A 16,443-nucleotide genomic window follows, 5' to 3' on the forward strand; every position below is an offset into this window, starting at 1 on the left:
CTTAAGGACCTTATCTATGGATATTAGTAACATTGTTTTCTACTGTTTGCCCACAGTGAATCCTTCTTGCTCATGTATAACCCTGGCATCCTTCTGTTCTAGTCAACCAAAGTGTCTATATATAAGAGCACACACATTCAATTAAGTTGAAAGGTTAAATAATCTGTTGTACAGTTGTCAGGATGGGGAAAATTTCCCCCTTCCTTCCTTGGTTCTTTTGGCTGGTTGAATAATTAAAATGACATATGACAGATTAGCAGGAGAAAATCAAATTTTATACTGCACACAGGGAATTCACATAGCATGAAAAATTCCAAAAACGGTCAGGCAAAATGAGGTATGTATGTCATTCTGGACTAAGGAGAAGGGGGCAGAGGCCTGGGACTTCAAAGGGAAAGGAGGCAATTTGCAGGAAGAAGAAAGAGTTAATGTTTGGTAAACAGATGTTTGCTGGGCTATCCGGAAGCAATGGGATACAGAGAAGACTGGTCAAACAGGTTGAGAGGTTCCTCCCTGTCCCCCACACCTGGTTCATGTTATACTACAGTTATGTATGGTGATATCGCCTTCCTTCAACAAGTCCTCTATCTGAATTCTTTTTAAGCAGTTGGGGGAACGTCAAGGTTCTTCTTGAGTCCTTTGGGCCTTGATTGTTTTTAGCCTGAAATAATCTGCATGCCAGAGTGGCACATCTTGGGGTGACCTATTCTGAACCCCTACACAGTGAAGGATGGTGAAGTAGCTAAAAGTGAAGGGAAATAGAGCTAACGAGTGAGAAATGGGTAGTGGAATGGCTAGCAAAATGACTTCAAATTTTAAAATATTTGAACTGGAAGAAACTTGAAGAATTTATTTTACATATTATATGAAATTCTTTTAAGCTACAGAATGACAAAGGATTTCTAAATTTTTGAATTAATTCAGTAACATATAATGTGGCAGAAGAGGCTCTAAATCAGCCAGACTTGAATTTGAATCCCAGCTCTATGTCATAATCTATGACTTTGGGCAAGTTGAGAAAGTGTCTAGCAGAGTACCTGGGACATGAGTTGGCTTTCTGTAAACGTTTATGACCTTTATTCCCATTAGAGGGAGAGACTGGGAGTAGATTACTCCATACTGGAAATAACAGTCTATTTGATTTGAGTTCCAATTTGGAGTACTGAACTTTCTTCTAAAAATCCTAGTGAAACCAGTCCTGGCTAGAACTGTAGTGGGAGGAATCAGCAAAGCAAGTTATTTCTAAATTTGAAGCAGCAAGTGAAAAAAGAATTTTTTGAATGATATGCCATAACTGATCAAAATTGGGCAATTAGCTATTGAAAACCTTGCACTTGATCATTTATCCCTTCACTACAGTCCATCCTTGAGGAGGAAGGATTAGAGAATTTGACATGGGCAAAAGTGAAGAGGTCCTGAAGAGTCAAATTATTACTGCTTTCTTTTTGTAATCCAGACTGTTAAATTAGTTTGTTTGGCGTATGTATGCAAACATGTTATGTGTTTCCTTGGGTTAAGCACTTAGGAAAACATGTGTTAGGAAATATGGCATAGACACAAAAAGTTCATTGAAATGTGTGTGTTGAATTGGTGTTTCACTTCCTTTTCATTAAAACCTGCTCTTGTGTGTATGGGCTCTCCTAAGCCCCACTTGTCAATGAAATAATTGTAGGATTTAGATGCAATCCTCTTCTTGGTTCTCAGAAGTTTCATCGACAGACCACCATCTCGTGCTTTCTTTATGCCCAGAAACCCTCATCCATCCCATTATTGAATCCTAAAAGTTAAGTGACTCACATGTGTATCTAGTTGAAAACTGACACTGCCATTTGGAACACAGCCCAGTGATCAGTTCCACAACTACTCTCAAAAACTTAGAAAGAATTTATATACTAGAAATCCTTATTATCAGTGTAGGAACTAAACTCCATAGAAATATCTTTCACAATAGTACAGATCTCTTGATCAGTCGAGTTGAATTCTATATAAAAATTTTCTAAGTCCTCATTGATGACTTCATTAGGTAAGTTTTCTCAGTGTCAGGTCTGACAGGCCTGGGTTTCAACTCAGCTCTGCCGCATAGTACCTGTGAGACCTTGTTAAGCTGGTCTCTGAGATTTAGTATTTTCAAGAGTAAAGTGGCGATAATAGTAGTACTACTTCATAGGATCGTTGTGAAGATTAATCAGATAATGTTTTAACACAGTGCCTGGTCCGTCATGGGTATTAAATAAAATGTAGGAAGTTTCAGAAAATGGTAAGCTTGTTAAAGGTAGATCAGAGGGCCGGCCCCGTGGCTCAGTGGTTAAGTGCGTGAGCTCCACTGCTGGCGGCCCGGGTTCGGATCCCGGGTGCGCACCAACGCACCGCTTCTCCGGCCATGCTGAGGCTGCGTCCCACATACAGCAACTAGAAGGATGTGCAGCTATGACATACAACTATCTACTGGGGCTTTGGGGGAAAAAATAAATAAATAAATAAAATTTAAAAAAAAAGGTAGATCAGAAAAGTACGTTCTTAGACAAAGAAGTTTTAGTTTAGCTGCAAAAATAATGAACTATGTTGACCTATCTGCACACCTTCTGAGGTAATAACTCTTGGAACTCTTCAGGCTTTCACAGGTTAAAGCAGAAAATAAACTTCTTGGGGTAGGGGCCAGAGGCAGGGTGGAGAATGCTCAGTAAGAGATAAATTCTTTTTTTTTTTGAGGAAAATCAGCCCTGAGCTAACATCCATGCTAATCCTTCTCTTTTCTGTCCCCCCCCCCCCGCCAAGCCCCAGTAGATAGTTGTATGTTGTAGTTGCACATCCTTCTAGTTGCTGTATGTGGGACACGGCCTCAGCATGGCCAGAGAAGCGGTGCCTCTGTGCGCGCCCAGGATCCAAACGCGGGCTGCCAGTAGCGGAGCACAAGCACTTAACCACTAAGACATCGGGCCGGCCCAGAGATAAATTCTTAACCTAATCTTTTTTGTGGTTTGGCATTCATTTCAAGGAAACATTGACCCAAAGTACATCAATGCTGTTGTTTCTCCATAGTAAACAGATGCTGAAAGGTTGAATCTTAACAAGGATCGACCTCAAATCCCAGATTTCTCTCTACAAAGCAAAGCATTTTCTGCTGGAGCTTGTTTGTATGAGGAAACGGAAACAGAAAGCCCTGGTGGTTGTTAAGACTGGCTTTCTCCCCAAGGGGTCTGTTGGATTATATGAGGTATGATTCTAATTACATTAAGACTAGCTTCCACAACACGGGAGAATTCACTCGACAAACAATTAAATGAGCCTCTTTTTCTCCTCCCTTAAGACAACTGTGTTTTACGTTTCGAAACACACAGTAAATTTAATTGTAGGGCTGGGCTTTATTTGAGAATGTTTGCTTGCTTTTTCAGTTCAACTTTTTAGAATTCAAGTTTTACATGTGTGTCGCTAAATGTTAATTGTAGTTGAGATATACATAACAGCTGGAAAATCAAAACATGATTTAAGCTGTTAGAGAATATGCCATCCTCTTAAAACACATTTCGCCAGTGTCACATTCGATTAAGAAATTCAAATCCAGTGCCACATTGGATTGCAAGTCCTCTTTGGGGTGAATTTGGTTAGAAGTGTGCACTTGGCCAGTCAGAAAGGACAGGTCAACAGTTTACCTCCCAGAACTCCCTGAAGGTGAGTACTGAATGCATTGTAACTATATCGTCCTGGTAAAGCCGTAATCATTACTCACCAGGATTGGGTGTGTGCCTACCTGGGAGATGCCCGTTTCTATGATAATCACCTACCGACTATTGCCTAATTTCCACCACCTTCCACATGGTCAGGGAAAGAGTTGTGACAACTACTTTGGGGTCATGTCAGTCTCCCTGACCCTTGCCCCACTTGTCTGACAGGAGAACCTGAAACAGCCAGTCTTGTATGAGCAATAGGCCACTGGGGCTGGCGGAGGAGGGGAGGGCAGTGCCGGCCAATCAGAAGCATAGTCAGTGCACGTGGAACAATGAGCTTCTGATGAGGGTGTGGCCAGGAAAACGGCTGTTAGACAAAACTGTCATTTTATGGGTCAGCTGTAGACAGATAGGGCACCTCTGCTGTCTGCAGAACAATGTCCAGGCCCCTTTGCTGTTTTCTGCACTCCTGAAAGATCTAGTCCCTAATCTAGGCTCTGGCTTTTCCTCAGCCTTGGAGGAAGCGGAGGTATGTGGACGGAGAAGTCTCGGTAGGAAGAAGGGTTACAGAGCTCAAGATGAGGGCAGCCGTCTGGGTTGAAGACAGGTGTTGGCACTTAGAGGAAAGGGAGAAGGCCTGGGGCTAGGAATCAAGGTTCAGCTTGGGTCTATCTCGGAGTCAATCTTTTGAGCGAGGTTAGAAGCTTGAAGGCTTAAATAGTACCTCCTGCTGTTCGTCCTGGATGCTCTGTTTTCTAGCTCACTGTCTTTATTTACCTCTTCTGCATCCTCTCACGTGATTTCCCCATCAGCCATCAAATAGCAAATGCCTACCACGTGAAGGGGCGCTAGAAAGATGCTGAGGGGAAACAAAAATATGTAGCGCGTGATCTCTAAAGCAGAGAAGCTTACAATTCAGAGGAAGACGTAATAGAAACAGATCACTAGATAATCAAGGATGTTTACATAGAAAATAAGGCATGTGAGTTTATAGGCACTAAGTGCCCTTATAGCTCAGAGGAAAAATTGCCTTGGCTAGAGCGGTCTGGCAAGCTCTCCTGACAGATAGCATCATCCCTTTAAGTTTGGAGTGTCTCCTGTGGACTCTAAAACCTGATTTTACGTATTGATGAAAAATTGAATGAAAACTGAAATCTATTAGAAGTGTCTAGAAGAGATAGAGAAATAATAATGGATATAATTGATCTTTAATTTCCTTTTCATTTTTGGGTACTGATGAGTTTTCTTTAAGCAGAATGAAGTACACACACTCTCCTTCCTTCAGGACACTCTGTCTTGATGTGTCTTTGGGGCCTGGTTCACCTCCCTGCTCTTTCACTCCTTCCTAGATGCTTCCACGCTTCCTCAATGCCCGCTCTCTGTTCATGCTCTATTCTTGACTGTGATTGAATTGGCCAAACAATCAATGACGGTATCATCGACATGCATTGAAAGTGCTCTAAAATGCATCTTTTCTCTAGGTCATAAACACCCCCAAAGTGTCATAAAACGTGTACAAGTGGGATGTAGCGTGGTATGGTAGAAAGAACATGAACTTTCAAATCCCACAGACCTGGACTTTCCAGCTGTGTGACCCAAGGTGGATTAATCTCTCTCAACTTCAATTTCTGTGTCTATAAGATAAGGATCAGGCCTACATCACAGTGCTGTTTTGAGGATTAAGTGAGGCAACCTATGTAAAATGCTTCACATAAAGAGGTCTCAATAAATTAAAATTACAATGTGACATGTGCCTGTACAAAGTAAGTATTGTTACTCATTTTCTGCTGTGGCAGAACTTAAAGCAGAAGACTGTCTTCTGAAATAGAAATTTTCTATTGTCTTCTTATGGATGTTCATGAGAAAAACTCTCAGGTGTTCATTTTAGATGTCTTTGCCTCTTCAGCACATGAGCAAATAATTTTCTTGTTCTAGCTTCCCTTCTACATTTGTCATCTTAGTCTCCAAATGTGTCTATTTTCCTTGCCTAGTAATCATAAACTTAGAAAAAACTATCCAAGTTCTCAAATCACCTTATTTTTAAAACAATGGAATCTTAGCAATCATCTAATTCATCTTTCCACTCAGTATAAGAATCACACGACAACCTCACAGGCAGGCAGCTGTAGGGCCTCTCACAAGGAAATTCAATAGTTCCTAAGACTGCTCGGTTCGAACTTTCATCCTCACCTTGTTTAAATTTGCCTCTCCGTGATTGCCAGCCATTGATCCTAGTTGATCCTTTTGGAGCAACAAAACATAAATCTAACCCACTTTCCACACAGTGTTCCAACTAAAGCAAAATAGTCTATACTGTGCCTGTGAGGAGGGTGTGATATTGCCAAAATTGGTGGGCTGGAAGTAGGGTTGCTAGATAAAATGCAATGTTAGGGATATATTTATATTGAAAAATTATTCACTGTTTGTTTAAACTCAAGATTTAACTGGCTATCCGATATTTTATTTGCTAAATCTGGCAGCCTTACAAGTGGTAGCCGAAGAGAACAAGGCTGAGATAGTCGATGAGCAGCAGCAGGAGAGGGAAGAACAGTGCTACACCCCTGCTCAGGTCTGCGCAGGCCTATCACAGTTCTGTGGCTGCTCAGCACCGCTGTGGGAGCCTCTTCAGAGCATCCAGGCCTACAGAAACCACAATATCAAGATCACCTACTCTTTGATCAACTAGCTCCCTCCAGTGAGGACAAAGACACCAACTTTCCTTTCCATCTTCAACTCTCTCATGGACTTTATTCTTGCTTAGCCAAACCCAACCCTACCTGAGGGAGAAAGTAGGGGAGTTCTTTTGTTAAATGTGGGGCCCTCCATTAGACTTTGCACAGGGAGCTGTGTCTCCCAGTTACTTCACAACTCTCACATTTCAGTTCAAATATTTGAAGACAAATACCATTTTCACCCAGATGTCATCATCTCCTGACAACATTTCCAATCTCTCCCATCACACCTCATGTGCCATAGTCAATGACCCTCAGTTAAAGTGGGCAGATTTGATTTGATCAGATTTGAACACTGCTTATATACCTTAAGATTGCATTGCATCCAAATGGCCAATAGACATGTGAAAAGGTGCTTAATTTCGTTAGTAGCACCAGGGAACCACAAAACCACAGATACCACCACTCGCCTACCAAGATGTTTAAAATTTAAGAAGACTAACAAGAGCAAGTGTTGGCTGGGATACAGAGCTTCTGAGCTCTCATATCTTGCTTGTGGGATATAAATTGGCACAACCACTTTGGAAAACTGTTTAGCAGGATCTACTAAAGCTTAATATATGTATATCTTATGACCCACCAATTCCACTCCTAGGTATATGCCCAAGCGAAATGCATACATACGTTCACCAAAGTACATGTACAAGAATGTTCTTAGCAGCATTATTACTAATATCCTAAAACTGGAAACAACCCACAGATCAATAGTAGAATGGATAAATACTGTGTGGTATAATCGAGTAATGGAATACTGTACAGCACTGAAAATGAACAGTTGATATACACACAACAACACAGATGAATATCACAGACATTTGAGGAAAAAAACCCAAAAGAATATACATAGTATGATTCCATTTATACAAAGTTTAAAACTGGTAAAGGTGATCTATGCTGTTGGAAATCTGGAGAGAGGTTACCTTTGGGCAGCAGAGAGGGGGAGTGACTGAGAGATGGCGTGAAAGGGGCTTCTGCAGTGCTGGTAATGTCCTCTTTCTTGATGTGAGTAGGGATTACATGGACTTGTTCACTTTATAATAATTCATCCAGCAATACTTTTATGAATTGTGCATTTTTCTGCACATATGCTTCAGTAATAAAGTTTTTTAAAAGATAGCATTGAGGGGCCAGCCTGGTGGCACAAGCAGTTAAGTGCGTACACGCTCCGCTGCGGCGGCCAGGAGTTTGCTGGTTTGGATCCTGGGCGCACACCAACGCACCACTTGTCAAGCCATGCTGTGGCGGCGTCCCATATAAGTAGAGGAAGATGGGCATGGATGTTAGCCCAGGGCCAGTCTTTCTCAGCAAAAAAAAACGAGGAGGATTGGCAGATGTTAGCTCAGGGCCGATCTTCCTCACAAAAAAAATATAAAAAGATAGCATTGAATTTGCAGTAAATCTAGTTTTTCACACCACGCGCTTATGCATATGACTGTGTTAAAATTCTAAATATAGCACTTTGCATTTATTCTGAAGTTTCATTGTTATTTCGGTCAATTAAGATATTTTAAGATCCTGATTCTGTCATTCAGTGCATTGGCTCTCCCTTCTACCTAAATCCTCTAGCCCACCCATGGAGGCCTCTCTCTGAGTGGACACTAGAATGCGAATCAGTATCCTTTAGGGAGGATTGTTAACCAGCTAACTATATTTTTATCAATCCTATAATTTTGTATCTTATCCACAAAGATGTGAGACATTTGGCCAAATGTCTTGCTCAGGTCAAGATATACTTTATCTATAGCGTTCTCTTGGTTTAAAAGTTTAATAACTCTTCAAAGAAGGAAATAAGGCTGGTTTGTTCTTGGCTCTGAACCCATTTTGACTCCTTTTAATCACCTCTTGCTGACCTAAGTGCTCACATGTTATCTAGTATTTGGACTATGACAAATATTGCAGCTGTCTTTCCACTGCACACATGGTAGGACTGCACGTGCCCACTCACCTGAGATTAACTGTGTCTGCACAACTTGCTTTGGCCAATGTACTGTGAGTGGAAGTAAAGAGTGTCACTTCTGGAGAACACTTGAAGAATGAGTCTCCCCCTTCGAGTCCTCTTTTCCCACTGTCTTGGCAGCCAGAATGTCCCAGGCTGGGTCCCAAAGTGAAGGCAGCAATGGAGCAGAGCCTCTGCCAACCTACAACGGACACGGAGCATGAGCAAGACATGGACAAAAAACAAGCCTTTCTTATTCAAGCCACCAGGGTGTGAAAGTTATTTGTTAATGAAGCATAACCTCGCTTGCATCGATTGATACATCGTATTTACCAGTCCATGTGTTCTGGAATCCACACGTAGCCTCCTCTTTTGAAAATCAGAAGAGAAGGTGCCCATCTCTGGTTTTCCAGCCCACCTCTCATTCTTCATTGAGATTACAGACATTTCATCTGTCAGTTCTTTCATACTTGTGGATGTAGCTTATCTGGGGCTGGCTACTGGAATTTATTTAAAGTGCCCGGGGGTTTTATCACCACTTTCCTATTTTGGACTTCAATTCCTTCTTAGCAATATTTATTATACTTTTCAATACTCCACAGTGGAGAAGGCAGAAACAAAAGAGGAGTGTGTAGTACATCATATTTAAGCTTAGTCTTTATTTCTCTTTTATTCATTCCCTTGTTTTCAATAAAGTCAAAAAATCCCTCTAGGTTTTCTTAACTTCTCCCTTATTCCTAAGTCTCAGCTCATTCTGGGCGTTCAATTTTCTCACACCCTTCTTATAAGTTCATATAACACTTACCAAATTCACTATCTGAAATGATTTACTTGCTATCTGTTGGCTGTTCCTGGTATATGCTGGGGTTTTTCTTGAGTTTTTAGGCTCCCTTTTTTTTTTTTCAAACTTAGTTACATGTTTCTCTATCTTTTGTTCACTTCTTAACATTTGCACTTGCCAGGGCTTTTCCTTTTAGAGGTTATTTAATACCTCATATTTAGTACTCAGTTTTAAAGGTTTCTATACGTTTTAAAGTTTGTCTGTTAAATATACTAATGTTTTCCCTGATTTTTTTTAAAAAATGCTTTCCTAAGTCTAAGATATCTATCAACTGTCTCACTGTTTCCTTCTGACACTCCGTCCCAATATGGCCTCTCTCTGGTTAAAATGACTGACCAGGTGCTCCCTGTGGGTCAGTAGCAGTTGCTCTTTTTCTCTGCATCACCCATCCCAGGAAGCTGGATTGCTCTGAGAAAGTGGAGGACGCTATTCCTCTTCAGGTGGGAGAGCATGATTTGCACAGCATTCAAGCGTGAGCATTTAATCCGCCCCAGCAGCTAAAGGAAGGCTTTGGGAGATCCTAAATTTCCTCAGAACTAACTAGGTAGCAAATTAAAATTTCAACATTTCCTTCCACTTACAGTTTAAAGCCTTACACACACCTTTGAATTCTTTCCCTCTATTTGTTTAAAACTCTACCTTAATACACTTAATCGCTTGCTTATATATAATACTCCACTTTGCTACTCACCTTTATATAAATATTCACAGACATAAACTCACGTCTACACTTTAATTTTCAAAAAGGAGGGAGCAAAGATGAGAGACCAAAAGGGAGGTGGAGGGGAAGAGGAAACCCGAGGACAGGAGGACAGGGTCCTAGACCAAGTGTCAATGCTGCTGGCCCCTCTACACCAGGAGTTGCACGTGGAGGGCTTACCCCTTCATGAAAACGGGTGGACCCATTCAGCTACCTTCTTTTACCCCAACCTGTCATAATTGTGCTCGTTTATGCAACAGCTGTTCAAGGTTGGAGGCCTAGTTTGTGAGGGGTTCCCCTCTGAGTAGAAAATTCGCCCTTTTGGAGTATGACTCGACAACTCAGGCATTATCCTCACTCAGTCATCACTGAAATAAGCAGTCCACAGGTTAGAACAAAGCAAATGGAGAGAAATAAATACGAAAGTGAGTGAATGACTATAAGTCAGATTTCCTCCATTCTCAGCTTTTATTTCTAGCAGGTCTGTTAGGGGACTGTTTGCTGTGACCATAAAGTCCTGAACATTTGCCTTGAACATGAACACTCGAAGAGAAGAATCTCAGGACCAGGCCATCATCAGAATAGCAGCTCATTTACCGGACCTCATTGTCTATGGAGATTTCTCCCCAGAGCGGCCTTCTGTGGATTATTTTGATGGAGTCTTGATGTTTGTTGATATTTCAGGCAAGCACAAAAGGGATGTTTAACGTAGGTGAACAGCAGGCTTGCATCAGAATCACACACACAGCTTGATTGCAGAGTGGAGCTGCCATTTTCAGCTTTTGCGCTGTTACAGCAGATATTCCCACTGAGAAAACAGCCTGTGGACCGAGCTTTCTCTCATCTTCCCTTAGCCAGCATGTCCAGTCTGGGTAAATGTTTAAAGATACCCAAGTTCCACGCGTGGAACGTCAGGCCCCAGTGTCCCTGCCCAACTTCACTGACTCAAGCCCCTAAGCCCCACACACGCCCCAGGCAAAGCTGACCTCAGGAAATGGTCTCCAGGTGTTGTTTACATCTTGACAGTCAACTTGTCAGCTCTTCAGAAATGTTCGAGTTTTGTGTGTTTTTATTAGCATGGAATGGAAGTTCTATACCCAGTTAAAGGAGCCACAGTCATCCCTGTACAAATTGAGAAATTTGGAGGCACATTTCCCTGACCCCTAACATAACAAACTTAGATAGAGGAGGCTGCATATCTGACACTTGACCAGCCACAAAGACCATTAAGAAGAAACCCTGCCAGTTCTTAAAAGCTGAGACCCACTGCCCTCCAGTGTGGTCCTCTTCTCCTGGCTCTGTTTGGTTCCTCCAAGCAGCCAGGGAGATGAGCTGCACATTTATTACAGGTTTTACAGCAATGACGGAGAAGTTCAGCACAGCCATGTACATGGACCGAGGGGCCGAGCAGCTGGTGGAGATCCTCAACCGCTACATAAGTGCCATAGTGGAGAGTGAGTGTCACTGGGGACTTCTGGCTTAAGAATGTTTCAGTTCATTGTTTTCCAGTATTTGTTGGTTACAGCCTGCTAGAGTACTCTTGCTTAGCACTCTTCACTTTCCCCATGAAATGTGTATGAAACCAGTCTTTTTTGACTGTAATACAGTATGAGTGAAGGAATGTAATCAGACATCGCTAATACAGACGATTTAAAGGAAAGAAGGCTTGGCGTTAGTTAAAAGGCCGAAGTAGAGACTACTTTTAAAAGAACTGTGGTAGTCATACTTTTGGTTATATTCAATAATTCAAAGGAGCCAGCATCACTATAACCCAAACAGTCAGGAAGAGAAGGCTGTCTGAATAGATGAGTGGTTTATAATTAACTCCGCAGTGATTTGTCTCCTGATGATGGATTCTGAAGCACTTACAGCTGACTGCAAAGTCTGGTCTCCTTTCCAACCTCTGCCTAACATCTTGTTGCATTATTAATTTGAACTATTCATGAAGAAAAGGACTTACTCTATTAAGGTCAACTTTAGGGCCAGCCTTTTATCAGGCTCTAAGTTCTCTCATAATGTCTTAATACCACCCACTAGACAAAATTTGCTACTCCTTAACAGCAGAAACTGTTATCTAATTCCTTTTTGCATGGCATTCAGCACAACAGTGCTCCACGAATTTGTGATGATGCATAGGTAAGAGAAAAAAGTGTCCATTTATGTCATAAAACCTAAATAAGCAAAATGCAAGTTGGTAATAAACAAAACCCAGGTTGAGCATACTTGTGGTTTCCCAGTTTTCTGATTCTCAGTTTTTAGGGAGTCCTGTCACTCGTCCACTTGCCCACCCTCACTCGAGCCCCAGCTCATGACGTGTATTGACCAGCAGAAAGCGTTCCATTATCATGGGAGCAGAGTAGCTGTCCTCAGGCCTCGCAGAAATCCCCCCTCCTCTTTCCCATCTTTCCACTCACAGAAGCGGAGCAGGTGCATAATCCAGTCAATGCCCTCACTGTACAGTCGAAGAGACAGACTCAACTGGGCTGCAGTGACTCGTCTGAGATGACGTCTTTAGTATAAGTCTCTTCTCTGAATTGCTGTTCTCTTCACTAATTCTATTCCACTGATGAAGAAGGAATTCTTCTTATCAGCTTTAAGAAATCAGAATTTGATTTAACTTATTTTCTTATTTTTCCAGAAGTGTTGATTTTTGGAGGAGACATCATAAAATTTGCAGGTATGGGGTTTCCTGAGACGGGAGGGTAAGAAAGGAGGGCTGAGGTGCCTGTGCGCTGGGAAAGGCGGCATCTCAGGGAGAGCACTGGCCCGGAGACCGGGCTGAGGAATGTTTGAGGAACTCTCTGAGCAGATTTCACACAAAATAGACTGATCCCCAGGGCAGGTCGAGAGCCCCCACCCCGGTGTACCCGTCTCTTCAAGGTGACGCACTGCTGGCCCTGTGGAAGGTGGAGCGAAAGCACCTGAAAGACATCATCACGGTGGTGATTAAATGTAGCCTGGAGATCCACGGGTTGTTTGAGACGCAGGAGTCTGAAGAAGGCCTGGACGTCCGGGTCAAGATAGGTAAGCTTTTGAGAAAGAAGAGGTGCTACAGCAGTCTGAACATGGGTCCTGACTCCTGAGGCATCTCTCTCCCAGAGAAAACAGTGGAACATAGTGGCTCAGCCCACCATCGTGGCTTCAACTTTGGAATTAGGCTAACCAGAATGTGGATTTTGGCTCCCTCATTACCAGTTAAGAGAATTCGGGCAAATCCTAACATCTACCTCAGAGGCTCTTACAAAAAGTAAATTTAAGTAGTTAGTATAGTACCTGGCACATAGTAACTACTCCACAAAACAGTCTTTACTGTTACTACCATTGTTGTTATTATTAGGTCTTGCTGCTGTCCACAATGTGTATCAGTAAGTACAATGGAGAGTAGCTAGTGATTACATGGATGCAGCAGTGTCATAAGACTGGTCATCCCCCACTTCATAAAAATGGTGTTCGAGAAGAGCTGAAGGGGCAGCCCGCAACACAGATCCAGCTTCACAGAGGGCTTCTTCAGTTCATGTGTAGAATAGCAATCACGTGTTTCCATACTGTGGTGCAGGCATTACACGCATTATGTCATTTTCATTTCACCGAAGTCCTGAGGTGAAGGCATCATGGTATCCATTTCACAGGTGAGGAAGGAGACTGAGAGGTGCAAATGAGGAGTTATAGTTGGTGCTGTTGCTGTTAGCTTCTGCCTGACTAAACTGTGTAAACTTAGAATTCTGAAGTGTCAGAATTATCCAATTAACTGTTTCTCAGCTTTCTTTAGGTTATTCAAAATTTCCAAATAAGTTAAATCTTCTGTTGAAAAAAATCAAAGTTGTTATAATACTAATATCTTTTCCAAGTTAACACCTAGAGAGTCTGGTGTATTATCCTTCTTGAGACTGATGGGGCCCAAACCCTTCATGTGCATGCTGATTGGTTGTCACAGAGGTGGTGCCAGGACCTTTTCTTTAATGAGTCTAAGCATCAGTGGGTTTCAGAGGGAAAATAAACCGTATCAGGGGAAATCATCCTTGACAGATAAGCAGAGAAGAGAGCAAAGATAAAAAACAAGTTTTGGTTATGTTAACACAGTCATTTAAAAGAACCATGTGTCACTTACAGTTGATTTCTACATACGTTTTATGAACATGTCCTATTTTACAACATTCTGTCTTCTTTTGCTCTGGTACCAAAACCTTCAGCTCCCAACTTGAAAACAGTGTGAGGCCACATTGTTAGGATGGGACACCTACCTGTCAAAGGGCCTGCTCCTCTTCCCCCTCCTTTTCTCCTCTGGCTGTTACCTGAAATTTGACCTTAAGGGAGTTTTTTTTTTTTTTTTTTTTAGTTAAAGCCTCAACTCTGATAAAATGCAAATCCTCCGCAAACAGAAATCATTAAAATTTTTCTGTTATTCCCTGTTGCCCTTAAGTATAAACAAATGGGAGAAAAGATAAAATAACTGTGGGGACTGATAGGGCCATCTAGGGAGATAAATGTCACAGAAAGGTGAAAACTAGTAGCCAACTTCCTAGCTTTGGGAGAAGAGGAGTTTGGACAGGCCTGGGCCCAGATTCCCATGTAAAATTTTAGAAACGAGATTTTGCTTTGAGCTACTACAGTCACGCCAAGACTCTGATTTTTCTAAGACCGCGTGCTGCTGGGGAATAACCCAGAACCCCCTGTACAAACCCACTGCTTGCCTTCTCGCCAGGACTGTCTGCCGGCCACATCACCATGTTGGTCTTTGGGGATGACACACGCAACTACTTTCTGGTGATGGGTCAGGCGGTGGATGACGTGCGCCTCGCACAGAACATGGCGCAGATGAACGATGTCATTCTGTCACCAAACTGCTGGCAGCTGTGTGACCGGAGCATGATTGAAATTGAGAAGATCCCAGATCGGAGAGCAGTGAAGGTAGGGGGGATGCTGCCGCTGCAGGAGGTTCTGCAGGTCTGCGCCAGGCCCTGTCCGGAAGGCCGCGGGGCTCCTGGACTGGAGACTCGGGTGGCTCAGTCTGGGTTAGACGTACAAGGCCTTCGTCCAGAGGCCTCCTCTGGGAGAGCCCAAGCCTGGTGAACTCAAGAGGAAATGTTCAGGCTTCTCTGTGGTGACTAAGGATGTGAGATTTGGGTATTAGGCCTTTTGGGGAGCTGGTGTCCTTGCTTAAAAAGTAGGAAGGGCCTCTGGACTATCCTCTGGGGCAGAGGGTTGTAGTTTTGAGGGCTGCCATTTCCCTCACTTTCCCTGCTCGACGCCCTCCTACCTCAGGGCGAGGGGTCTCTGAGTGTGAGGATTGGAGGCAGGCGGGGCAGCAAAGTCTAGTGAGGGAAGAGACTGCTCCTGTAGCCTTGCCTAGTGGGAAACCTGGCTAAATTGAAGACTGACTGCAAGCAGAACAGTCTTTGGAATATGGCCAATTAGAGAAACTGTGTTTTGGGAGCGTGTAAAGGGGAGGAGAGCGCTGCTAGCTGAACCAGGAATGGGACTGCAGGGCACATGGAAAGAAAAGATGGAGAATCCACGCAGACGCTGGCAAAGATGAGAGGCCCTCCTACACTGCCTCAGTCTACAACCCTCACACCCCTCCGGTACAACCCTCACACTCTCTCTTCCTGTGCTACACATCCAGGCTGCGTGACCCAGCCAGCTGATCACAACGCCCTGTTTCCCAGCTTCTTCAATCATTCCTCTGCCTTTAAAAATTGTTTTAATTTTTAATTAATTTTAGACTCACAGAAAAGTTCAAAACTAATAGAATTTCCATATTTCCCTTGCCCAGCTTCCCTGGGTGTTAACATCTCTCATAAGCAGTGTGCAACAGTCAGAACCAGAACGTTAACGTTGGTCAATACTTTCCCTAGTTAGGGGCCTTATTTGGGTTTCGCCAGTTTCCCCACTAATGTGCTCAGTGGGCGCTCCAGCGTCTCTCCATGATCTCATGCCATGCTTTGCTGTCATTTTCACTTAGGCTCCTGCAACCTGTGACAACAGTTCTTCAGTTTTTCCTTCTCTTTTATGACCGTGGCTCCAGGAGGAGTTATTTTGTTGACTGTCCCTCTGTTTGGTTCTGCCTCGTATTTCCTCATTATTGGACTAAGGTCATCCACTTTTTGGGCAAGAATACCAGAGAAATGAGGCTGTGCCGTTCTCCATGTGTCGTGTCGTGGGGTTCGTGATCTAATATGAATCTTATTACTGGTGATGTTCCTCAGACCTTTTGGGGCATCAGCCCCCTTTGTCCTTTTAAACTTATAAGAAAGAAACGGTGTACAGTTTAACCAGGTTTTATTTGAATTAAAATGTTAGGAAGGAAAAAAAAAAAAGAGGGTTCTAAGAGTGGAAAAGTATATAGATTAGCCCCCTGGAACGGCCCTCTGATACATAGGAAGATTGAGATGTTAACGACTAATTGGAGAAATTGTTAATGTAATCACATCCAAATTAAAGATCTTCATTGTTTAAGTATGCCAGTCTCTGTTGATCGTATCCAGGACATTCAAAAGCATACTCCCTGCCCTTTCTGTTGTGAAATTACATTCCAAGGACCAGACAACCCTCAGAATAACCAAAAACTT

The 16,443-nt window shown here is 42.8% G+C and overlaps 1 protein-coding gene across 1 annotated transcript in view; it reads left to right on the forward strand.

Annotated features, from left to right (window-relative positions):
- Nucleotides 1-10,270: 10,270 nt before the first annotated feature.
- ADCY10 (adenylate cyclase 10) overlaps nucleotides 10,271-16,443 on the forward strand; it is a 70,667-nt gene continuing 64,494 nt past the window's right edge. Inside the window, exons 1-5 of the mRNA XM_058540139.1 lie at nucleotides 10,271-10,558; nucleotides 11,224-11,328; nucleotides 12,513-12,551; nucleotides 12,755-12,898; nucleotides 14,577-14,782. Of these exons, the coding sequence (XP_058396122.1) occupies nucleotides 10,411-10,558; nucleotides 11,224-11,328; nucleotides 12,513-12,551; nucleotides 12,755-12,898; nucleotides 14,577-14,782 (642 nt within the window). The 5' untranslated portion in view covers nucleotides 10,271-10,410. The remainder of the gene's footprint in view (nucleotides 10,559-11,223; nucleotides 11,329-12,512; nucleotides 12,552-12,754; nucleotides 12,899-14,576; nucleotides 14,783-16,443) is intronic.

Source organism: Diceros bicornis, chromosome 4 (genome assembly GCF_020826845.1).
Source record: "Diceros bicornis minor isolate mBicDic1 chromosome 4, mDicBic1.mat.cur, whole genome shotgun sequence".
NCBI classification, from domain to species: domain Eukaryota; kingdom Metazoa; phylum Chordata; class Mammalia; order Perissodactyla; family Rhinocerotidae; genus Diceros; species Diceros bicornis.